Source organism: Primulina tabacum, chromosome 2 (genome assembly GCF_025594145.1).
Source record: "Primulina tabacum isolate GXHZ01 chromosome 2, ASM2559414v2, whole genome shotgun sequence".
NCBI classification, from domain to species: Eukaryota; Viridiplantae; Streptophyta; class Magnoliopsida; order Lamiales; family Gesneriaceae; genus Primulina; species Primulina tabacum.
The window spans coordinates 2,857,090-2,882,735 of record NC_134551.1 but is presented as its reverse complement, the minus strand read 5'-3'; the positions used below and the strand labels follow the sequence as shown (position 1 = coordinate 2,882,735).

At 32.7% G+C, this 25,646-nt stretch overlaps 1 protein-coding gene across 3 annotated transcripts; it reads left to right on the top strand.

Moving 5' to 3' along the window:
- Positions 1-16,442: 16,442 nt before the first annotated feature.
- On the top strand, positions 16,443-22,766 carry LOC142525088 (auxin response factor 4-like). Of its 3 annotated transcripts, none has more exons than XM_075629265.1 (12): positions 16,443-17,440; positions 17,538-17,594; positions 17,970-18,155; positions 18,254-18,338; positions 18,402-18,492; positions 18,878-19,042; positions 20,064-20,183; positions 20,266-20,341; positions 20,540-20,705; positions 20,816-21,567; positions 21,641-21,831; positions 22,543-22,766. In XM_075629265.1, the coding sequence occupies exons 1-12, from the start codon at positions 17,072-17,074 to the stop codon at positions 22,580-22,582; spliced, it is 2,298 nt and encodes a 765-aa protein (XP_075485380.1). In that variant the 5' UTR covers positions 16,443-17,071; the 3' UTR covers positions 22,583-22,766. The 3 variants fall into 3 exon arrangements, with proteins under 3 accessions (XP_075485380.1, XP_075485387.1, XP_075485374.1); XM_075629272.1 differs by having other exon boundaries at positions 22,539-22,766; XM_075629259.1 differs by having other exon boundaries at positions 16,445-17,440; positions 22,559-22,766.
- Positions 22,767-25,646: the final 2,880 nt, after the last annotated feature.

Below are 25,646 nucleotides of genomic sequence, written 5' to 3'. Positions count from 1 at the left end.
CCTATTCTTGCGGAGTGACTCATAGTGGAACTTGATTCCATTTGGTGTGGAGGTGGTGGTGGCTGATTGGCGTTCGGGTTTCCCAACCCTTGCAGTGTTGTCGCCACAATAGTGGCTATGGCCATAAGATCAGCTTGGCTTAAGTTGACTGCCGGCGGGGGTCCATTTCCTTGCTCGTTCTCCTGTCCGCCTTCACGGTTGATATTAGCATAACGCGGTTTGCGGTTCTGTCTTGGGGGTCTGCCGGCCATTTCCTACAGATTGCAAGTTCTAAGAATTTGTTGTACGAGTAAAGTTCATACAATAGGTTGTGCTGAAATAAATTGAAATCAATGAACCAAATAGAACAAATTTTTATTGATTTCTAAAAGAAAGAACATGACCAATCTAAAGGAAATAAAAGTCGTACTGAATAAAATAGCAACAACGGAAAAAGAAAGGTAAAATAAAACTCCTAGAACAAAATCACTAAGACAGAATAAAATATCAGGATAGAGTAAGATACTGAAAATTAAAATTTTTTGAAAATTTCGAAAAATGGAAAGTTTTGAGATAGACATATGGATTCGAAGAGTATGTCGAGAGGATTTCAGATCAGTTGACGGAACCGAATTCGGAGTTTCCTACTAAAAATCGAAGGACACATGCTGGCGTGTTGACTCGTTGACTCGGCCGAGTTGACTCGCCGGGTTGACTCGCCGGAGTATGGTCGGAGGAAAGGCGTGCGACGGCGAAGAGGTCAGCATCACAGAACCGGTGGTGGCACGGCCAGAATCGGTCGGAAAACTACCTAATTGGCCGGAACTCGCTCAAACTCGGTTAATTCACTTGAAATTGGGTGTTTTCGATTAGTTGATCCGATCTCAAAATTGATTGTTGGGAAACGTTACCCATGGATAGTATAATGTTTGGGTAAAAGGAATTGAAAATCGGAGTAGGATTGATAGGGTAATTGGACGAAATAAGATTCGGCGTTAGGGTTCGTACGCCAAATCCGTAGATCCGAAATTCCGGTTGCACCCGAGAACGAAATCTGAAATTGTTTGAGGGCTTTTGTTCGTCTCGTCGAGGCGGTCCTAGATCTGGTCTCCGATCAAAGAAATACTACCGAAAGCGGCCGGAATCGGCGAAAAATGCGGCGGATCGCCCTAAGGGCCTGTTTGGCCGGAATTCCCGATTTTTTTTTTTTTTTGAAAATCGATTTTTTTTCCCACTCGGATTATGAACCTGGCGGCTCTGATACCACTTAAATGTCACGCCCCGAAACTCGGGATTGACACCGACGTTGTTTAACAATCACACAATCGAAACAACAAGCCTTTCGTAGCACAGTATAAACCGAACCAGTTTATATATCATAATTTTCACGAAATAAACATTGTCTTTACAATAAGGAAATCCAACGAAATAGTAAATAATGCGGAAGCGTCTTACAATTATTAAATCATAAATTCGAACATAACTACTACTGGTCTCGTGAATCACCATCCCCAGAACTGTTCGGACTCCTCTTCCTCAACCTGTTCTTTGGACTTATCTGGGAAGGGTTGTAGGGGGGGTGAGTATTTTGGGAATACTCAGTAAATGGGGGACTTTGAACACAACATAACCAATTTAATAACATTTTCAAAACATATCATAAACGTACATCATGCTTTTCATAATCGTAACGTAAATTTCATAACATAATAACACTGCGATTTTTCACCTTTCAACGATTTACTGACGTCAGTCCCTAAGTTTTAATCCTCTAAGGGGGCGAGGCCATAAAACAGTTCTATCCCACTGTTAAGGGCCATATGTTGGAATTCCACCCATTTTCAGGGAATCCTCTCAGTGTCAAACATAAACGTAATAACTTTCGTAAAAATGTATAGACAAAACGACAGTACTCGACCGTATTTTTAAACCACAAAACCGAAATTTTCATGTGCATAAAACAAAATTTAAAACAGCCCACTTACAGTGTTTGGATGTACTTAAAAAAACGTGGAGTGAACGGCTTGGTTTGGATCACTTCGCGCTCCTCGTCCGGGTAGCGCTCCGGCTCGATTTCTTTGACGATTTTCGGGACGATTTTTGTGCAGTATTTTGGCTAGGGAGAGTTGCTGAATTTTCGAGTTTTTCAGCTCTAGGATTTCGAAATTATGCTGTGTTGAATGAGTGGGGTTGATGCACTATTTATAGGGGAGGAGGGTGGAGCTATATTTGGCACTAAAATCATACCAAAAATTCATGTCAAATCTCCTAATATTGACTCCAAATATCCTTGTCATTGCTGATGATTTCTCTTCCTAATTCGTGAGATATAAATCCTTGATTTATATGAATATCCGAGATTTTCTTTATCTTGTTTCCTTGCATCTTGTATGATATACTAATTTGTAATATTTCCTACCCCAAAATTCGAAATTTGCCTGGCAATAAAGATTTCAACATGGCCATCTTATTCTAATACAATAAAAAGAATCTTATGCTAATAAAATTTCCTTCCAAATTTAATTACATTATTACAAGATTTTCGGTTCTCACATTGATGATCACCAACACACGCCGCAAGGTATTCAAAGTCAGCAGATTAGCAAAAATGAACTTCATATTATTTATCGAAGTATTTGAATTCTTCTTCCGATCCATACATACATATATATATACGTGTATGTATAGGGACTTAGTTTAGGGCAGTGACGGGGACAGAAGTCTTGGTAAAATGAGCGTGATTAAAGCTCGATGATTAATCTATTGGTGGAGAGATATATTTTATGCATATAATCTATAAAAATATAAAAACCTAAGATCAAACAAGTACTCTACCGACCCTTTTGGCCTCGCCACCGGGTTTGAAAGCTCATACAATTACATTGTTACAACCTCATTTCATACATAGATTGTGCATCAAGTGATTTCACAAAATCTTACTGCTCAGGGAGTATTCTTTCTTCTTGTTTTTATTATTATCGACGTTCGCGCGTAACCCTAAAAATATCTTTCGAATCGACTTGCAGTCCATATCTCTATTATAAAAGGAAATCAAACAATTGGGTCGGTCTTCGGGTGAATGTGATAGACTAGTCTTTTAGGCAATGGCTATGGTTCGTGCCGAATATCACTTGATCGTTGGCGTGGTTGTCTGCTCATGAACATCACAAATGTGGTCTTAGAAAAATTTGAAGGGACAAAAAAAAAAAACCGATCATATTATTTATATTTTGTTTGAAATGCCCAATTTGTCAACAATTCACATTTTTTTTAGTCAAATTGAATTGGTACCATTATGTTAACATTGCCAAGATTTCAATTATCAATCTTATTATATTTCAAACATAGTGTCTAGTGTTGAGCCGACAGGTCTCGAAACCCTTCCTTTTCTTTTCTTTCCTTTTTTTTCCTTGTTGGAATTATTTCGCAAAGACACGCCTTTGTAAAATTGATGGGTTAAATTTCGATTAACCTAGTGTTAACAAATTTTGTCAAGTCCAGATATTGTGATCTCGTTTTCCGGGTGAATTCAAATTTTTTAACCCTCCGAAATCATTATTTTTGTTGTTTTTGATAAGTTTTGTTTTGGTAATAAATCAACTTAGGAATTCGAAATTTGATTCCTGATGTTCACAGAAAATTTAGAATCCGTTTCCAGCAAGTGTCGCTAGTCCAGACGCAGGTTTCGAAATTGCCCTGAGCCTGAAATCACGAATAAGATCGTTAGAAGGGGGGACCGGGAGGGTGTCCCGACATAGCCGAGTCCGACGCTCAAGTCAGAGACTGGGGATATATGAGGGGAGCAGTTAAGGATGCTGATGAAAACAATATAGTGAATGAAAAATCATATGCTCAAACTTGGTATTTATAGAAAAATACATGGACCTTTGATGGGCCTGTCTTCCATTTGGGCTAGGGATGGGCCAGGGATAGTGGACCCATCCATGAGGTATCAATTTCGACTTTATTTCTATATTCATTCCTGATTCATGCTTGAATTCTATTATTGCAAGTCTATTCTATAAAATGCATACATGGTTTTCATTAGTAAGATGGTTTAACACTGAATACATATTCTTATTATTATTGTTATTGTTGTTATGATTTAGGACATGCTTGGTAAGAAAGAATGAGGTGAGAATGAAATACCCATGCTTGATAAGACAATACTCACTCCAATGATTATTTTTAATATTTTCATTATTAAAAATAATTCTTTTACGTTCATTTTTCATTTCTTTTGATACCAATCATTGAAAAAAAACATAATAATCATTCCATTTCCATCTACATTTCATTTCAAAATTAATTCGTTCATATCTTATTTCATTCATTCATATCAATCACGCCCTTAATGATTTACTAAACTAACATGTCAATTCTGGTTACTGATTTCCATATCCTTAAGCTATTAATCTCCCAATAATCCAAAGACAAAAGGGGATTCATGATTATGATATTGACAAGGAAACATGCTTTGTTAGAATGAGGACTAAGCATGAGACAAGGACTTGACTCATATTATCAAATTTGTCATTCAAAGTGGGAGGCCCACAAGAAATAAATTATTTTTAAGCCCAATAAATTGACAGGCCAACTCAATGGCCTTCTATCAGAGGTAGACGTCAATTAAAAGTTAAAGGCCCACTTCTCGACATGTCGGCCCATTGTTTGTGACAGCAGACCACTAAACTTCATTTGAACAAGACATTTTTGTGACGTTTATATATGCAATAGAATGAAAGGGAAATGGAAAAGAAGTTCAACCATCATGTTTTTTTTTTCCTTTCATTTTATTAGTAAGTTACCAAATCAGTGAAATCTAGACCGATAAAACCTAGTTATACCGGGTGCAATTTTATTTTACCATGTTTTCCCTAATTTTTTTGATAAATTTGTAAGACGAATTATTCGTAAATATTTCACAGTTCTTATCATATTTTTTATATTATTTTACTTCATTTTACATTTAAAAAACAATGCAATATAAATGTAAAAGTAAAAACTTGCGTGAGACGGTTTCACAGGTCGTATTTTGTGAAACGGATCTCTTATTTGATTCATCTATGAAAAAGTATTAATTTTTATGCTAAGAGTATTACTTTTTATTGTGAATATCGGTAGGGTTGACCCGTCTCACAGATAAAGATACGTCAGGCCGTCTCATAAAAGACCTACTCAAATGTAAAAACCATCAAGTTGATACTGATCCATCCCGATTTGAATCAACTTTTAATAGGACCAGATATATATTTTTTTTACTAGGAGGATCTCCTATGATTTAAATCTAATATCTCATGGATCTCGGGATCCCACTCTTACAACTAGATGAGTTAATCAGTAGCTCAAGACCGAGCTTTTTTTTTATTGATCTAACATGATCCCCCAAAAAAATTGGAAAAAATTGCAAAATAACCCAGGTCGATACTTGAAAATGTCATTTTCTTAAATAAATAGTTGATCGAAATTAAAAAACAAAATATCCCAAATTGGGGAATTAGAAGGGGCAAAAATTGGCATGGATTATGGCCCACCCGATCCGTTTATGCCACTAGAATAGACAGACAGAGATCTAATGTGGAGCAATTAGGAGTAGTCATATCATTCAAATAAAAATAATAATATTTCAGTAAAATATTCTAACTCAATGTAGTGTTGTGGAGAAAGTTATTTGCATACAAATAGTTCTATTTTAAAGGCAATAACTTCCTTCGACTAGTAATCTATTTATATGGACATGAAAAATCTGATTTTTCGTCATGCATACATAACAACAGAAGTGGAATTTAATCTAATAAGGCTATGGCTATACATTTCGGGGATATATCTTTGTTGTGAAAAATAAGAATTAATCTCGTCCTAAATTGGATTTTGGTCCTCAAGTTAGTTAAAAATATATATTAATAAAATACTGATCATTTTTGCATTTTTAATCTTTTTCCCATATGTGTTGAACTTCAAACATATCTAATGCAATGTTAACGTTATGTCAGTACTCCAATGAAAAAATGATTGTAAAAATAAAAAAACAAGACAAGTTATTTTACTAAAAGTTGATTTTGACTAGTTAAAAGACTAAATCCAGTTTAAACGGATATGACTAATGTTTAAGGATACACACTTGTGTCATACCCTGTGTGAGGTCCCGATCAGTTTATCTTAGTATTATGATATTTTGGTTTAGTTGTAATTCAGCTGATATGTTGTTAAAATTTCGAATAATTAAGAACATGTTTAAGCAGAGATTACCCCTTAGCCCTACTTTTGAGCATCATCACATTTTGCTCCCTTAGTTTTCCTCGTTACCATTTTGAATAGATTTGATCATGTGGAGCTCTCTTCAAATTGTGCACGTGAAATCCCAATTTTGACAATTGTTCCCACCTTCACAAGTTTATAAAGCTAAGCAGTCCGGTGGTGGCCGTAGAAGCTGCTAATCATGACAGGCAGGTACACCACTGCTGCACTGCCATGGGTCAAGCTTCCAGTAGTATATAGAACAAGCGCTACATAAGGAAACAGAAACATACTAAAACTCGACTCAAGCTCGATAAATGAAAATCCTTCTTCAACGACAACGACCACTGAGGTCAAAAGCTACACATATTAATCGGGATGTCCTTGTTACCACAGAAAAGATGGGAATTCATCTTGTTAATTTGTAATGGAAAGGAAAAATAATTTTTGGGTTCTAAAATTTAGTTTATTTTTTAAATTATATTTTCCTTATTAATAAGATTTTGTTAAATATTTTATTAAGAGTTTTTTTCCACCTAAAATTCTAGGAAGAATCATGTCTATAAATATAAGGATAGAGAGATAGAGAAAAATATTTACATAGATAAAATTAAGTCGTACAACGCCGACGTTTAAAGAATATGGTTATTTACAGTTATGTTGTTGTGATTGTTGGAGACATCTGAAAACAACAACTGTGAAAGTGTTGATTGGAGATTTCGTTTTATTGCTCCATTTTTTGTCACATAGTTTTTACATTTTTTTAATTATTCTAGTGTTGTTTTTAGAATGCAATTTGATTCCTTAACTTGTTAGGGAAGATTTTTTTTATATATAAAATAACTATTATTGGTTTTGTAAACTGAATTCGTTATTCTAGTTATTATTTTTTCACGAGACATCGCGTAAATATTTATACCGGTGCATAATTACGTTTGAGTTATTTTTATTTAAGTTATTTATTTGTGTGTTTTATTATTCTGCAGCTTTTTGTCACAATGTGTTGCAACATATGAGACAACATTGATATCTGATACACATATATTAAACAGAATCCTTACACAAATAAACTGATATAAAAATTATGTAGGATCTATGTAAATTTATATGAGTTATTGTTATTATTGCACATTGAATATACATGTGCTGAAATAATTATACATATCTACCTAAATGATAGTAATAAAAGTATATATATATCAGTTGTACTATAACATAAAATGAATCATGATATCCAACCACTAGATTGATTTCTCATCCCACCATAAAGGACAGATAACAGGATTAGGATACGATAAAAGCGGGGGATATCTATTAATACATCAGTCAAGAGACATGGAAACCCTACAACCCCCAACAGACATGGTTCGATTAAAGCACATAAAACACAAAGACACCCAAAACCCCCCATCAATATAATATATATATATGTATTGTATGTATGTATTGTATGTATTTTGTGTGAGTGTGTTGTGTTCATCAGACAACAGTGAATTGGTGAAAGAAAGATATCTAGTCGTTATCTTTCTGGCCAGCTAGAATCTCGAGGGTTCTCCTGTAGTCCTGTTTGAAATTTATTTCTGTCTTTTTGACTGGTTCAGTCAGATTCAGTTATATGTGTGTGTATATATATACATATATATGTGTGTATCTATCATGCATCTCTCCCTTTCCAACCACTGAACGTAACTCCATTTCTTTGCATTGTATCTTTAGTGCTTTTTTCTAACAATGATCTTTCTCTATTTTTCCTTTAATCAGTAAGTTTCTGTGGACATTGTGACTTTAATAAAGTCTCACTGTATGCACTGCCATTGCATTATTTTCGACATGGACAGTCCATTGAGTGTGACGTTTCAGGTGTGTGTGTATGTCAGATATAAATCCAAGAGATATATACAGTAAAGATCATACATATAGGTAATTAGGAGATATGGTAATTGGTTTGCTAGATTTAGATCATTATCATTTTTATGTATGTTTTATATATCAGGAGAACGTACATGACGATTTTGCGTTCAGCGGGTTGCGGTTTCCTGTGTTGGGTTTCAGTTTGTTTTAAAAAAAACATTGGATCTGGCAATGGGGTTTGGATTTTTTCTCAAAATTAGTTAAGTTTCTTACTGATTCGACTAACAGAACTGACTGGAATACGTGAACGTACGGAGGCAATTATCGTTTCAGGGCAAACAGTAAAGACGATTTCATAGCTTTAGTGGAAACAATCACAAAAAATAAAAATTAAGAATTAACTGGGAAGAAGTCAGCAAATTGATTCGATTAAAGGATTATATTAAACATGGTGATATTTTCCTCAACAGTTATGTAGACTGAGATATTATATATAAAAATAAATAAAATAATTGCTAATTTTTAAGTTCTATATATAACATTTCGAGAGAACAATAAGATTTCATTTGGGAATGATGAATTTGAAATCCTTGGATTTCGATTATAATTTATTGTCAACAATAAAACAGTACTGCATCAAATCTTAAATTTATATCTTACTTATCAAATGACATCGTTATTTTAGGTGAACTTGAAATTCATCCTAAAATACTATATAAATAATATGTAATTGAATATTTGAAAAGTTTATGGTATTACTTTTCTAAACAACAAAAATATATCTGAATATATTTGAAATATGTGTATTTGAAATTTATCAATCCAAATGCAAAGTTAAGTTGTTTTAATCACTGTGAGAACAATTAAACAACAGAAGACTCCTAAGCTCGATTTCTAGCTTCTGCTTCCTTATTTTTTGGATTATATATATATAATCTAATCTAATCTAATACTATTATAAATATATGAGTTTGAATTGTGATCTTACCTTTTTACCCTTTTATTTACTTTATAATTTGTCATGTTCCTTTGGTTTTTTAAGTAATTTCTTATGTTAGTTTAATATGTTAATTAATAGTGTTCTTAAATTTCATTTGTGAGTTTTTTTTTTTACCCTTTCATTTGTTTTATATTTGTCATACTCATGGGGTTCTTTATGTCATTTTTCATGTTCGTTTAATATGATAATTAATAATGTACTTAACTCAATCAAATTAATTATTATTTTGATTTTACTTATAAATTTATCATAATGTTATACATTTAAAAAAATTGCTAATATTACTAACATCTATTTTATTTTATTTTTAATATGATAATTAATAGTGTACTTAACTCAATCAAATTAATTATTACTTTGATTTTACTTTGTAAACTTGCTATTTTACCCTTTTTTGTTTTATAATTTGTATAATGTTCATGATGTTCTTTAAGTTATTTTCTATGTTAGTTTAATAGGATTATTAATAGGTCACTTAACTCAATCAACCTATTTATTATTTTAAGTTTACTTTTATTTTTAAATTTAAATTTAATTACTTTAATTTATACAATGACATCAAATTAATAGAAAATCACTCTCATAATGTTATACATTAAAAAATTTATTAATATTACGAACATTAAAGTAATAATAGGAAGACGAATGGAGATTAGTGACATTGAAAAAAATTAAATAATTAAAAAATATTAAGGTCATATAAAACATCTTCTTCTCATTTACAGTAGAGATATTTTAAGACTACTTATGTATCAACAAATATATGTGATTGAGAGAAAATATTTGTATGTAGGTGATTTCAATATAAACATTTAAACTATTTAGTCAATTTTCGATATATGATGTTAAATAAATATTATTATCTATTAAATAGATGATTTTCATTTGTAACCTTACCATTTTTTGTTTTACAATTTATCATGTTCATGATGTTATTTAAGTCATTTTTTATGTTAGTTTAATAAGATCATTAATAGTGTACTTAACTCAATCAAACTAATTATTGTTTTAATTTACTTTTAAATTTAATTTTATTTACTAAATTTATACATTTTCGTCAAATTCATGAAAAATATCTACCATATTGATGATAGGTAATAATGGGCAGATGAATGGTGATGACTCTGATTGAATAAAAATAATTTATTAATAAATATTAGGGTTATATAAAATTTCTTTATCCTATTTAGAATAAAAATATTTTCAAACTCTTTATGTGTCAATAGAGATACATGATTGAGAGAAATGTTTATATGTAAATTATTCCAAACACTGTTTTTAAGCTATTTAGTCTATTTTTTATATATGCTGCTAAATAAATATTACTAAATAATATGCTTCACTTGATCATTTTGTGTTCTTGCAATGAGATGAGTTTTTTAACATAACATTACATGTTTTGGTGTTATATGTTGTTTGTATTGATAATGTCGTGTTTGGATTCCTTATGTGATTTGTTTGTTCACCGAAAGAAAATATAAAACAAAACCATAAATTCCACAAAAATGATTATTTTTAATTTTTGTTACTTCAGATATTTTGTTAATTCTTAAACACATAATGCATGTTTTCAGTTTGCTTAGATTACTTAGTTTGAAGCGAATTAGAAAATATTGAAAATGATGAAATGTTTCTTCGTTTTTAGCTTATATCTCATAATATAAAGAGATAATTTTTTTTATTGGGACAAATGTATTTCCAGATCAGTATTCAAAATTTTTACAACATTATTATATTCTTTATTCAAAATTTTTTATTTAAATTGATTGAATGTATTTCAATTTGAGTTTTTATGTGCTTGATTATATTATTTTTGTAGTATTATTTATTGTAAAATTAATAGGTGGACTAAAAAAATTAATGGATCTATGAGTCCTCTGGTGGACGACAAACATTGATAAATTGTTAAAAGAGATAATATCAAGTAGATTTTTGGCATACGATTTTGTTCTAATTAAATGATTATGCATGATTCTAAATTTTAATTGTATCACAAGTTAACGTATGTTTTGTCGTTGCCAGATATATTTTGTCAATGGTCTAATATTTTTCTTTGATTTAAGGAAAATTGTGTGACTTCGTATTATATTTTTATTTCTTAAGGTTTTATTAAAGAATTTTTCATAATGATTTTGAGGCATCATTTTTTTTATTTTTGTGTTTTTTTAAAAAGCAAAATATTTATGAAATCATGACGTTAATAAGACGCCTTCTCTTTATTTGAAAAATTTATAAATTTTTTGAAAAATATGAGTTAGTATTTAATTTGAAAGTGATTTATGCTTTTTGTTGCTCGTATATACTTCAAATTCTTTGTTATTGTACTAAATAAATTATTTTTGAACTTTGAGTTATCATTTTTTTATGAAGGTTGTTTGTGTCATGAATTTTTAAATTCATTTTGTTTAGTATTGTTGGCGGCAATTGATTTTTTCTGATATTCTATTATTTGTTTTGTGGTTTATATGAAAATATGTATGAGAGTACACCAATCAAAGCCACATATTTTGGGTCATATGTTCTACGAAGAGGGTAATATATGATTTCTGTGAATTATATGATTTATTGGTTCTACATACATGTAGTTAAGAAATAAATCAAATTTTGTACAAAAATTTTATGACAAACACAGTGGATGAAAAAAACATGTTAAAAAAATAATGTTGCGTATTACTATGTCCTTATTTTGTATGATATAATTCAAACACATTTTTTTAGGTATTTGAAATTAGGTATAACTAAGTGACATGAAACATATGCATATATATTTGAAGGCGTATTTAAAGCAAAATATTAGGATAAAAAATGATTCATATTTAAATTTCAACGCAGCACAATGAAGAAGAAATTGGAAAATTGTATGTGTAAACCTTTAAGGTTTATATAGTGATTACATTGCTACTTCAAGGTTTGCAATATATTGATGCCATATACAATATCAATATTTCTCAAAGAATAAATAAAAAGGAAAAATTCTTCATTCAAAAAAAGAAATACATGAAAAAAATTGTGTATAATTCGCATTCTATTTTTAATGGTATAAGAACAATTCTAAGGCTTTGTGGACACAATAGATAAATTTTGTGCATTTTTAGTAAACTGGGACATTGAGCCGATTGCACTTTATTTCTTCCAAAATTATCTCGATAGATTTAGAGGTGGCTAAGAGGTTGTTTTTGTCTATTTTTTTAGTTAGAGTGGCTAACAAACTAATTCATGATATATATGATGGTAACATAGAGAACTACTCGCCAAATAAATTCAGTTAGCCGAATAGTGAAATTCAAATTGAATTATACAATATTTCATCAAATTATTTTTGTCTATTATAAGATGCTCATGAGATCTAAACAGTTATATTATTAGATGAGATATTGAATAAGACAAATACTTTGATATATATATTTGAATGATATCTCATATACATATCTTCTTAAGATTTTTAAAATACAATAATTAATTTTTTATGTCGTTCCACTATATATAAAATATTACAAAATAAAATGTAAACTCGATAGAATAAAATTTGTTTTGTTTATGAGATTGAAACTATATCATCTCCATGATATGATACACGCAATCATTGTTCCAAATCTTCTAAAAAATGACGAACGAAATGACTTTCCTGAATTGCGTCAAATTAAACGATGACACAATTATAAGATATAGTCATTTGAAAAGATTTTCAAGTTTTTTTCTCACACTGATTGAGAAATAATTGTTAAAAATTTATTAAACTTATAGCTATATGTTGATAATATCGATACTAAATATATAAAAATGATATTACAAATATCACGATGTTTGAAGAAATTACGGCACCATTCATTGGTTATGTTGTTGAAGAATATATAGTTTATACATACTTTTAGTCACAAGTAAAAATCAATCACAACTAAAAACAACATTTATTCTTATGAGTTATAGTTCATGATTGTCAAAAACTGAAAAATCATTCAACAATAAAATAAATATTTGGAAAATAAGATTACTGGATAAAAACAATGTAGAAAATCGAAAAAACGTCTTGATAGGGAAGTAAACTACGAGCATGCCAGATCCCAGATGAGGGTTTTAAATAACATAATAGATGTTAAAGACGATCATATACTTGCTGAGTATACAAAAATAGTTATATGTATATTATAACAAACTACGACAAATAGTTGTTGAGTTATCAAAATCAATCAAGAAGTATATTGAAAAGTGTGTCATGTGCATAAGATAACTTCTCCGATTCATATACCGTCTATGGTCATGATTTTTGATTTTTTGGTTTGGTTTATTTTAATTAATAAATGTCATTAGCCATATTTTAATTCATTTAAATATTATCAAAATTTCGTACTTATATTTCCAGCAATTTAGTTGCTCACGTGCAACGCACGTGCACTTTTCTAGTATATATATATATATCATTTATATTATTGGGTTGTATTTATTGGGTCGTGTGTTAATGAGCTTTCTATTTTGAGTGAATGCAATTGGATAAGTGGACGTGAGTTTGTCCCATATAGGAAAAATGAAGTTGGCATGAGTGAGCTTGTATTGAGTCACACTTATATATGAAAGTATAATAATAATTGGTCAGGAGGCTCTTCCTCGTGCGCGCCTGCGCATGGTCTAATTTGTACCGGAGAAGACTTGACTTAGGTGCAAGCGTACAAGCGCAACCTGAGCACATCAAATTTCGGACTGATCAAGGCAAGACCGCCCACCAAGTTTCACTAGTCTTTTGCTATTTTATGTTTTGAAAATTCACTCGAGATGGGTGTGGATTCTTCTGCATTAGACCTTTCGCCTGACTGTTGGTGTTTAAGTTGTCCGACCTTTAGTGCTTCAGCTGCCCAACTCTTGACCTTTCGTTATCTCAGCCCGTGGCTATCCGTATGGATAGTGGGTGCCTGTATAATAGAGGTTGTCCCAATACACACAGAAAATCAACTCGTACCTCTCTTCCATTTTCATTCGTTGCCTCTCCTGTCATTCTATGCAAATTGTTGATAAAGTTCATGTACTGTCTCAGTTCGTCATTATAGTTATTTGTGCTAGATCGTTACAGGTTCGCCCGTTGTATCATAGAAAACGTTCGTCTGTCTTCATCTTCGAAGCACATACTGAATGTGACAAATATGTTTCAAAGAGACTGTATTTATTACAAACATCGGTTTGGTTTACTAGTTTCTTGTTGTTTTACAAAAATTGTGTGTAATAAGGAAACTGTACTTGTTTTCATATTTCAGATTTTAGCAATTTGGCTAACATCTTTTTCTAGCTCTCGATTGGAAAAATCATTTTGTTACTTGATTGTTGGCCATGTAAAAATCAAACAATGATTACCACTCGTTAACAACAATTGTTATTTGTCATTAACTTATAACTAATCAGATGAAAATATCAAATTTAAAACGAGTTTTCGAGTTTAAGACACAAGTATAATAATTTTCTTACTCGACTCAAAAAAAATATGATATGCATTTTTCTTTATTGCGGTATTAAAAATTATTTAAGAATAGTAGAATTAAGATCGTATTTAAATACAATTTAGATATATAAGATTCCTCCCTAAGAATGGTCACATCCGAATTTATTTTATATAAATTCGCCATCACATCACATGGGAAATCACAGGCTTTTAAGAGACTCGTGCACTGCTCCGCCCGCTAAAGGAAAAATGGAGGTTGAAAACAAATATTTAAAGGCATACAGTCCCCGTAAATAGAGGGGGCCTAGTGGCACTATTGTTATTTTGCAGTACATTGAGGCCAAAGCAATGTAGGTCATCTACACTGTGGACTGTGGAGCTCCCATTATTTAATTAGTAGATATCTTGTGAGACGGTCTCACGAATCTTTATCTGTGAGATGGATCAATTCCTACCGACATTCACACTAAAAAGTAATACTCTTAGCATAAAAAATAATAATTTTTCATGGATGACCTAAACAAGAGATCTGTCTCACACAAATTTTTGCCATAATTAATGTGGCATGCACACTAAAAATTTGATAGAGATCAACTATAAAAAAAAAAAAAAAAATTGGAAGATGCAAATAATTAAAAATAATGGGGTTTAATTAATTTCTGATTAAAACAAGAAATAATTGACTGTCCGAATTTCAGATAATATTTTCAAGCGTTGAAACAAAATGATCCGAAATTTCTTCTCACATTTATGATTATAATAACTCCTTGTGTCTTAATACCGGCAAGAAATTCGTTCACACTCTATTATTGTGGGTGAATATTTATTTTGTTTTGACTTCTTTCCAACATTAGTGTTAATTTTAGAAGACTGATATCAGTATTATATTTGTAATACATTGCTCATAATATTATATATTTTGCAAATAAATTCTACAGGGAACATTTTTTATATATAAAAATTGAGTTGTACTATTTGGTTAATATATATTCTTTTAAGGGAGTCTTGAGATTCAATATCTGATATCAAATATAAGTTATAATTCAGTCCTCATATTAGAAAATTTAGTTTGAGCTCTCTGATCTTACATGTTTTCATCATTCCAATTTCATGTTATTTTTTTTGTCCAACTAGGTACAAATAGTTGAAATCGTGTAATAAATTTGAGTTTTAAGTATAAATAAATTTTAATTTAGTATATTATTTATGTCATATGTAAGACTTAAACTAAGTATCAATTAACTTAAATTGAATATATATAATTGATGCAGCTAAAATAAACGAGTCGCGTAGACTGTGTACGCGAGATCCGATTGATCAGTAAACTAGTCCACTTGGCCCGTAAATGAGCTCACCTGGCTGGTAAACGGCTCCACGTAGACAATACACAGTTAATTTGCGGGGCGTCACCTGCGTCACGAAAACTCGTCAAGTGAGCGTCGGGAGGATTCTCGACGTAGACACTCCGACGCTCAAGTCAGTCAACCGTTCAAAGAGAACTCAGAGAACTAAAGAACTTTTATAAAAATGAGAGCATATCTTGAATTGTCCGTAAACTCCTCTATTTATAGATTTTTAAGAGGTCTAATGGGCTTGGACTTCTGCAATCATAATCAATATTTTGGACCTCAATAGTGCTAAACCCAATTAATTTTATTAATCCAACAAATAATTGATCTTATACCTATAAATAATATAATATTCAGATTCTTAATTTCAAAGAATTGAAATGACATACATGTTAGAACATAAAATTAAAACTAAATTTTTCTTAGAATGACAACATATATTTAAAATGAAGGATTGAATCCCAATTAATCCATCTTTTTAACTCAAAATGAAATCTACAAACTATTATGTAATAAAAATTAACAATCTTATTTACTTTTTCTTCTTCCCCGAAAAAACAGAAAAGCGAATTTAAATGTAAAGCAAACAAAGAGAAGAGTGGGGATAGTCTATGTGGGGGGTTCTTTGCTGTCTTCCTTTGTCCCCTCCACTTCTCACAGCTTCTCTCTCTCTCACACGCACACACAGAGTCTTAAGTCCAAAAAGGGGCACCACCACGTTGGCTTCTTTTGCCTCTTGTTTCTGTGCTGCCTAAGCAATTGTCTATGTCTGCAGACACTGCTCCCTCCTCGCAGAACTGCAAATGGGGGGCGAGGGAGGAATCATACTTTGAATTTCTTGTTATTATTTGATACCCTTTTCTTCTTTTGTTCTCAACTTTTATACCGCGACTAATCTTCGTGCGTTACCTTCCAACATGCCTGTTATTTTCTGTTAAATTTCTTATCTTTGCTCTTCTTGCTTTAAAGGCGCCACCTTTACATTCCCCATGAGCACAATTTGACTTCTTTTTCGAACATCCCATCTTGATGTTTTGTGGGAACACCATTAGAACAGCTTGATTGTTCCACCTCATCTTCAATGTTTCTAGCCTCTTTCTTTAGTGGGTTTGTTGAGTTTTGGTTTGTTTCTTGTGTTAAATTATGCTGTGTGAGTGAATGATTCTGCGAGAGAAAAAAAGTAGTTAAATACAAATACCGAGGAACAACAAACTTCTTCTGTGTAATTTTATGGAGATTGATCTGAACCTTTCTTATTTGAGTGAAGTAGATAATAATGCATGTGGCAAAGGAGGTGAACGTGATAAGGGTTGTGCTAATTGCTATTTGTCCACTTCTACCTCATCTTGCTCTTCAAATGCAGCCTCAAATTCCTCTTCTCCTTGTTCAGTATTTGCCCCATTATCAATCTACATGGAGCTATGGCATGCGTGTGCTGGCCCTCTTAGCAGTTTACCCAAGAAAGGGGATGTGGTGGTGTATTTTGCTCAAGGACATATAGAACAGGCTGCTTCTGCCTCACCTTTTCCTCCCATGGAATCGCCTGCTTTTGATCTTCCTCCGCTGATCTTTTGTAGGGTTGTGGATGTTCAGCTACTAGTGAGTAACTTTGACCGAGTTTTCCTGTCATTGAATAAGCCCTTTTCTTTTTTCATTAGATTGATATGTTGAGGGTGCATTATATTTTTTTAAACAGGCTAACAAGGAAAATGATGAGGTTTACTCCCAGCTAACTCTACTTCCTCTACCTGAGGTATTATTGGTGATTTTAACGCTTTAGCCTCTGCTCCCCTTCCCTCTTATCGCTATCTTGACCATACTTATGTGTAGTCGATGGAATTATGCGTTGATTAGTAAAGGATTGAACATTTAACCTTTAGAGAAAGTTTCATCTTGGAGGCTTCATTTTTTTTTCTTGATTTTTGACTTCTACTATGTGGCCTGGGGACCGGGGAAGAATTGGAGAGAATTTATGTTCCTTGTTATGTTTTTTTCCTTCCCTCCTTTCAGTTCCTAGCATTTCAGATTCTCTATTCTGCTAATTTGATGTTTTATAAGCTATTCATATAGTTTTTGATCTACTTTGATTTTGGACATAGTTCTTGATAATGTAATTAAACTCATGTAGCTGGTAGGCCTCGAATTGGAAGGGACAGAGAATGGAAACGAAGGAGTTGATGAGGATGGGAATGTAGCTGGGGCTGTAAAGTCTACTTCCCACATGTTCTGCAAAACTCTTACTGCTTCTGACACGAGTACTCATGGTGGATTTTCGGTCCCTCGTAGGGCGGCTGAAGATTGCTTTCCCCCTCTGGTTTGGCGCTATTTTGGCTTGTGCTGTTGTACTCTTATCAATTTTTTTTATATATCTCCACGGTAGAATTTCAACCGAATTTATGTTCTGCTTTGTAGGATTATAAAGAACAAAGGCCATCTCAAGAACTCATAGCCAAGGATCTTCATGGAGTGGAATGGAAATTCAGGCACATTTACAGAGGTATAAGTTTGAACCCTACATACTGTGTTGGAAACTCTTGACAGTGGAATTCTTACCTCGCAGGCCAACCTAGGCGACATTTGCTCACTACAGGGTGGAGTATCTTTGTCAGCCAAAAAAATCTTGCATCAGGTGATGCAGTATTATTTCTGAGGTACATTTCATTTAACATTGGGATTCCAGAGCTAATAACTTCACAAGTTGAGCAGGAAATTATTTGATATCCTGGGTTCTGTGTGGATCTTGAAATTCACCAAGTATCATGACCGGTGAAAGAAATCAAAGAAAACTGAATTGCAGCTCTGTTTCATTTGCCGTATATTCTCATTCTTTTGAATAGTTGATAGGCGCACGAAACCAAAGAAGATAATCATTAAATGCCTTGAGATGTAAAGAAGGTCCAGTTTATGAAGCACGAATTTTCAATATTAGTCTATGACAAATAGAAATGAAACATCATTTCTTTTGCCATATCTGTTTTGCTAGTGTTGCTTTCATATGTTTGTTTCATTCTTAGTGCATCTTGTGAGCCATTGTAGGGGAGAATCTGGAGACCTACGTTTGGGGATTAAAAGAGCAGCTCGACCAAGAACTGGATTGCCCGATTCAATCATTAAAAGCCAGAATTCCTATACCAATGTCCTCTCCCCTGTCGCGTACGCCTTAGCAACCAACACCACATTCAATGTCTTTTATAGCCCAAGGTACTTTAAAACACACTTACTTGAGAAGTATAATTTCACTGTTGAGCCAATGACTTACATCAACTAATTTGTATCTTACACCAAATGATTTTCAGCTATGATAGTCTGAAACCTTTGGAGATAATCTTGATACTTCTTTGTGTGGATTGTTTCTATTTATTTGTTTTGATTATATGTATTTGATATTACCTGATGACTCTATGAGTTGAAATATCATATAAAATAAGTTGGTATGAAAGAAAACAGGATTTGGGGCAACTATCCCAGATCGAAGAATGATATAAACTAGTCGACAACCTTAGAAGTCAATTCAAAATGCAATTAGCCGTACAACTGAACCCATTGAGCCTCAAACATCTCTTGGCACAACCTTTGTATTTCATGTATAATATGTTGGAAACATGAGTGATGAGTCTCACCTCTCAATTTGTGCATTGCATTTAGAGTTTATACTGTAGATTCTGTCTACCCCTGAATGAATATGGATTCCTTCAGTAATAATATTTTTTGACAATGTTATATACGATGATCATCATATGAACTTTGTCCTTGCTGCACAAGAATTTTTTTTTATTTTGCTCAAATGAAGTTTAAGAAATTTCATTAGAGAGGATGCACATAATTATTTACCCAAGCCGCAAAGTATCTGAGTTAATGATCTTGAGAAAAGCAACAGTGTTTACCAGATCAAATGAAAGGAAGTTGTGATATAGATCCTTAAATGGTTACAAGAATACATGTCGTGATTGCCATAAAATTTAACATTACAAGTATTGTTTTCTCCAGATTTAGTTGATCAGTGGTCATAGATGGCAAATTATTCCATAAAACCTGTGAAACTATTAGATATTTTTAACTATGATTCTTAAATGTAATTGCAGATGACAGTGCTCAATAGTCATGTTTTAGCGATCTTTTTACCAATTTTATTCATGACAAAGTGGCATATGTTTTTTTACCCTTTTCTTCTGTTCTGAAATCATACCAGCTCGTGTATATATCCATAATGTTCTCAATGCAGGGCGAGTCACGCTGATTTTATTGTCCCATACCAAAAATACGTGAAATGTACTACTAACCAAATACATGTTGGAACAAAATTCAAAATGAAATTTGACTTGGATGATTCTCCAGAAAGAAGGTCCAGTGGAATTTAAGTAAATACCATTTATATGTTTCTTAGGTCTTTGATGCTCAAAGATTAAACAAATATTTTTAATCAGGTTTAGTGGAGTCGTGATTGGAGTTGGTGATATGGATCCTTATAGGTGGCCAAACTCGAAATGGAGAAGCTTGATGGTATGTTATTCAACGCTTATAATTAATCCACAAGCTTGATGGTATGTTGAAGTTTTACTAAATAATTCAACGCTTATAATTAATCCACCATGACCAAGTTAGTATAAACAGTTTCATGATTTCATTTACAGAATCATTTTCTTCCAATCTTCCTCAGCCATTTCATTTATATGATTTCTGCTGCCACATCTTTTATAGGTTCGCTGGGATGATGATATTGTAAGTAATCACCAAGATCGAGTTTCTCCATGGGACATTGATTTCTCCGGTAATTTTGCACCTCTGAGCATCCAGTCCTCCCCAAGAATAAAGAAACTGAGATCCAGTCTGCAGGCAACTCCCCCGCTTGGCAGCCTAATTTTTGGTACGTGTAGATACTTCTTTCAATGTATTCTCCAATGGCATTATTTACTCGGATAATGATTAGCTTAACTAACGACTTGGGAAATTTCCTGTAATTTTGCTTTTAATCAGGAGGCAGCTCTCGTTTGGACTTTGAGGAGTCTGTAAAATCCTCTAAGGTCTTGCAAGGTCAAGAAAATGTAGCTTTAGTGTCATCTCTTTATAAAAATAATAGGATTAGCCGCCAGCTTGATTTTGAAACTCGACCCCCAGCATCTAATCCTATACTGGACCAGATGGATAAAATTAATCACACCAATTTTTGGATAAATCCAGCTCCTACCACATTCACAGGCTTTCTGCAATCCAATTGGGTACCAGAGGTCTTGCAAGGTCAAGAAATATGCTCACTGAGATCACTATCTGGGAAAACCGATGTAAATCTCAGTGTTGGATCAAAACCTGAACTTGGTTGCGATGTTCTTAATGCATGTCAAAGGCATCAAATCAGCTTTTATCCTCTAGCTTCTGAAGGGGCCCGAAGCTTGTCGTTTTTAGAGAAAGGCAACTACAGAGCCAGACAAGGACCTCTAACGGTTTCCGATTTTTCCAATTTTCAAAGAGGAACTTCTGTTTTAAACCCAAACCCCATTTTAATGAGGGATATAGGAGATGTCGGAAGAATTCCATATCTTGGAAATGATCTGAGAGCCATAGAGCAGACATCACCTACTCCAGCTTCTATGATGCATCTGAATAATCTGAATGATGACAACAATTACTTGAAGGATAAAGTCCCTACATGTAAACTCTTCGGGTTTTCATTGACTGATGATCTTGATGCAGTTAATTCACAGGTTCCAAGTAAGAGGAGCTGCACAAAGGTAAATTTGAAAAATGTGTGTACAACTAATTACTATGCACTTCTTGAGAACGTGTGATTATTTGTGTAAGTAGGTTCACAAGCAAGGCAGCTTGGTGGGCCGGGCAATTGATCTTTCAAAACTACTAGGTTATGAGGATCTGCTGACTGAACTGGAAAGGCTGTTCAGCATGGAAGGCCTTTTGCGTGATCCGAACAATGGATGGCATATATTGTATACTGACAGTGATAATGATATGATGGTCGTTGGTGACGATCCATGGAAGTAAGTCTCCTAAATGATGATCATTTCTTTATCTTTTATGTTATTTATTTTATCCATAGATACGAATTGTTGAAGATGCTGCTACACATTTCCGGATTTTAGCATTTGACCAAGAAATTTTGTGATGGTAACTCTCAGGATAACTGACTTTTCTCTCGTAGTATTGTGCTGGAATGTAGAAATGTGTTTGGTAAAATATAATTGACTAATATGCATATTCGAGTTTCAATCGTAACTCATAAAAATGAAGTAAATGAATCAGATTCATTCATGTTCCTTTTTCCTTGATTTTCCATTGCAGGAGACTTTTTTCCCTGTATGTAATCCCAACAAGCTCTCAACATATGTTACCACCTGCATACAACTTGATTCTTTTTTCCAGCTTCAGATGTTCTTGTACTGTCATTATCCCCTTGTATTTGCGCTGATCCCATACCTTAGTACGCAGTCCAAAAAGTTTCAGCACGCCCTTATTCCTCATATTATCCACACCTTCGTGTTTACCCTGGCCCCTGCTTTTCTACATAGCCTGATTGTCCTTTACTGAACACGCGATCTCAACATATTGCAACACATTTTCTTAATTTTGAATCTAACTCCAGATGGTGAAACAATGGCTCAATCCGAGTCCTTGAGACAAAAGAAACATCAATATAATATTCTTTTTCGATATTTGAACTTCTTGACTTTTTGATTCATGAATTCAGTCAGTAACTTTGGTTGGCAGCGAGTTTGTGGAGGTTGTCACTAAGATCCACATATACACACAAGAGGAAGTGGAGAAGCTGTCCATTGGAATCAACAGTGATGACACCCAAAGCTGCTTGGAAGAACCACCACACGCGACAGCAGTGTCAAAGGCTTCTTCTGCGGCCCGGCTTGATTCATCGCCAACTGTGATCAGGATGTGAAAAACTCGGGTAATTTCTGTAATATCATGTGCTGCCAAATAAACTTCGGTGATGACTATGCCGAATATGTTCCCTGACTTTTTGAGTGCTATTATGTTATTGCTGCACAACAATTGACACATTTTGTGTTAATGATTGTTGCCAAGTGTTCCTGTAATATTATTGTTGCACAAGTTACGACTACTAAACTTTTGAGTTAAGTATGCTGGAGAAAGATTTTCCTTGTCATGAAATATTGTGGAAATTTGATTGTGAAATTTGGCTGCCATTCTGTTTTGATGAAGCACTTTTTTATGCGCATATTATAGGTTGAGACACATCTTTTATTTATCATATGAGTTTGTATCATATGAGCCAAATTTACGGGGGAATAGGTCTCTTGTGAGACGGTCTCTTGAATCTTTATCTATGATACGGGTCAACCCTACCAATATTCACAATAAAATGTAATATTCTTAGTATAAAAAGTAATATTTTTTCTTGGATGACCCAAATAAAATATATGTCTCACAAAATATGACATGTGACCCAAATAATGTTTTGCCTTTATGTGGAGATTGCATCAACACCCTCCGGGAAAATTGAAAGAAAAAACCCCTATATAAAATCAATCAAATCTAAAATCTGAAAAATGGGGCATAAAACCAGTTACAAATGAGATAAATGTATTTGAGTTTTAAAACAAATATGTTAAATGTGCTCGTTTTTTTTAAAACACAGACATGTAAAAGCCTGTCGATTTTATATAAGATTTTTACGATATTTAACTATTTACCCATTTTATTGAATTTATACGATATTATTAAGTTTGAGATATTTAGAATAATTAACTTTTGCTATGGTGGTCAATGATCTTAATGTAAGTCACATGTAGTTCAGCAGACAGACTTTATTTTTTTTAGACATCAAGTTGTATGTTCAATTCTTAATTGGATTTTTTTATTTTTTTTTCTATTTATTTTTTTAATCCATATATCATAATTATAGTGTAGTTTTCATTATTTCTTATAATTATATTTTGATCCTCATTTAAATATAAATCAAATGAATTATAAAAAAATATTGTAGCGTGCGTCGATGCACTAGTTTTATATAAGATTTTTATGATGTTTTAACTATTTACCCATTTTATTGAATTCAAGCCATCTTCATGTAAAAGGAATTCAACCCTATACATTTGTTAACATACGTTCATTGTGATTCATGACTGCTATCATTGAAGCGAAAGAGAGAATGAAAGTAAAAGGAGCTGAACATGTGAGAGAATATTTTTAAATTAATAAAACATTATAATAAATATTATTCAAGAAATTTAGGAGTTTCCAAAAATCTATAAAAAGTTGTAATAATAAAGTATTAATCAAAATTTGAAGAGTTGTATCATCAAATGTATTACTTAATTGATTTGTACGAATCTTTTTCCATTTACACATAAATATTGGTTGTTAGAGATATATCAATCAAAATATCATTGATTATTTAAAAAATAATGTATACGCGTTTCGTGTGTCATTTTTTTTAGTTAATATTATACATTTATTATGAAATTATAATAAGTTGTAAAAAAATTTTGTCGAAAGTAAAACAAAAGAACTCGGTATTCACATAATTTGAAAAGTTAAGATAATTGATTGGTAGTGTTCAACGTAGGAACATGTGTAGAATGAGTTCATATGATGTCGTATAGAAGGGGTGTATTTGTAATTTATTGTATGTTTGTGATGCATGTTCGGACTACACAATGGATAAGCATAATAGGTTAAGGTATTTCACATAATAATTTGTTTATTAGCTCAAATTCCATTCGAAATTCAAGGTTTAGGTACACGACTTCTATATTTGGGATTTTGCCCAAATTCTTTTAGAAAAAAAGCTCAAATTACCCCGAAATATGTCGTGCGTGTTGTGCTTTCCTGCACTGACATCGTTTGGTAAAATGATCATAACTCACTGGTCCTATCTCCAAATTGATTGAGACCAATTGCAAATGAAATCGAAGACTGAGAGCTAGTAACAACTTTCATTTTGCTCACTTTCACAAAATGTAAGGTTTCAAACAAACATTAGTGTAATAGGGCGCTTGAACATGACCGTCCCAAAAGACAGTGACTGAATTTATGATGTTTCTCGTAGCATAAAATCAAGAAACTATATTACTTAATCATCCCAAAGCTTGTACTATAAGTGGGGTTCCTTCCTTGATGCTTCACAAGGGCATAGTATGTTTTACCATGAATTTGAAAAGAAAAGACCATGGATTATGCTATATGTACCTTTTTTATGAAATTCCTTTCATGTATGATCAGGGATGACTACTCGCTTTGTTAAATAAGGATGAAGAAGCATTTGGCCATGTAGTAAAGTGAAAAAATGAAAGAATGAATTTGGGTATTCACTTTTTGATAGCCAAGTGATTGTAAATCACCAAAGTTGGCCAACATTGAACACAAACATGAACTACTTGACAAAGCATGAATGACTATGAATGCCGTATAACGTGAATATTGTTTATTAGCATTGATTTTACGTGTTTTAAATCACACTGCATCACGACGTTCACAACTACGATCATTTCTACGCAAATTGTTATTACGAAACCCCACTTGCTGAGTTTTAAACTCACATAGCTCATGTGTTGCAGGTCCAGATATAAAAAATGATTAGGTTGTCGAGCTTCCAATTGATATTTGCAACGTGTCTTACCTTACAATAACCTGGATATGAAAAGAAGGCTTCCGCTTATATGTATACGTGTGTGCTAGCAAAGAATAGAAACATATTATGAAGTGAAATAAAAACGATGGTTTGTATGGTGTGGAATATGAATTATATTATGGCTCGCAGGGATTTGAGGTCAACTACTGATCTAATGTTTGAGCTTGGGGTCTTGGTGTTTCAGTTAAA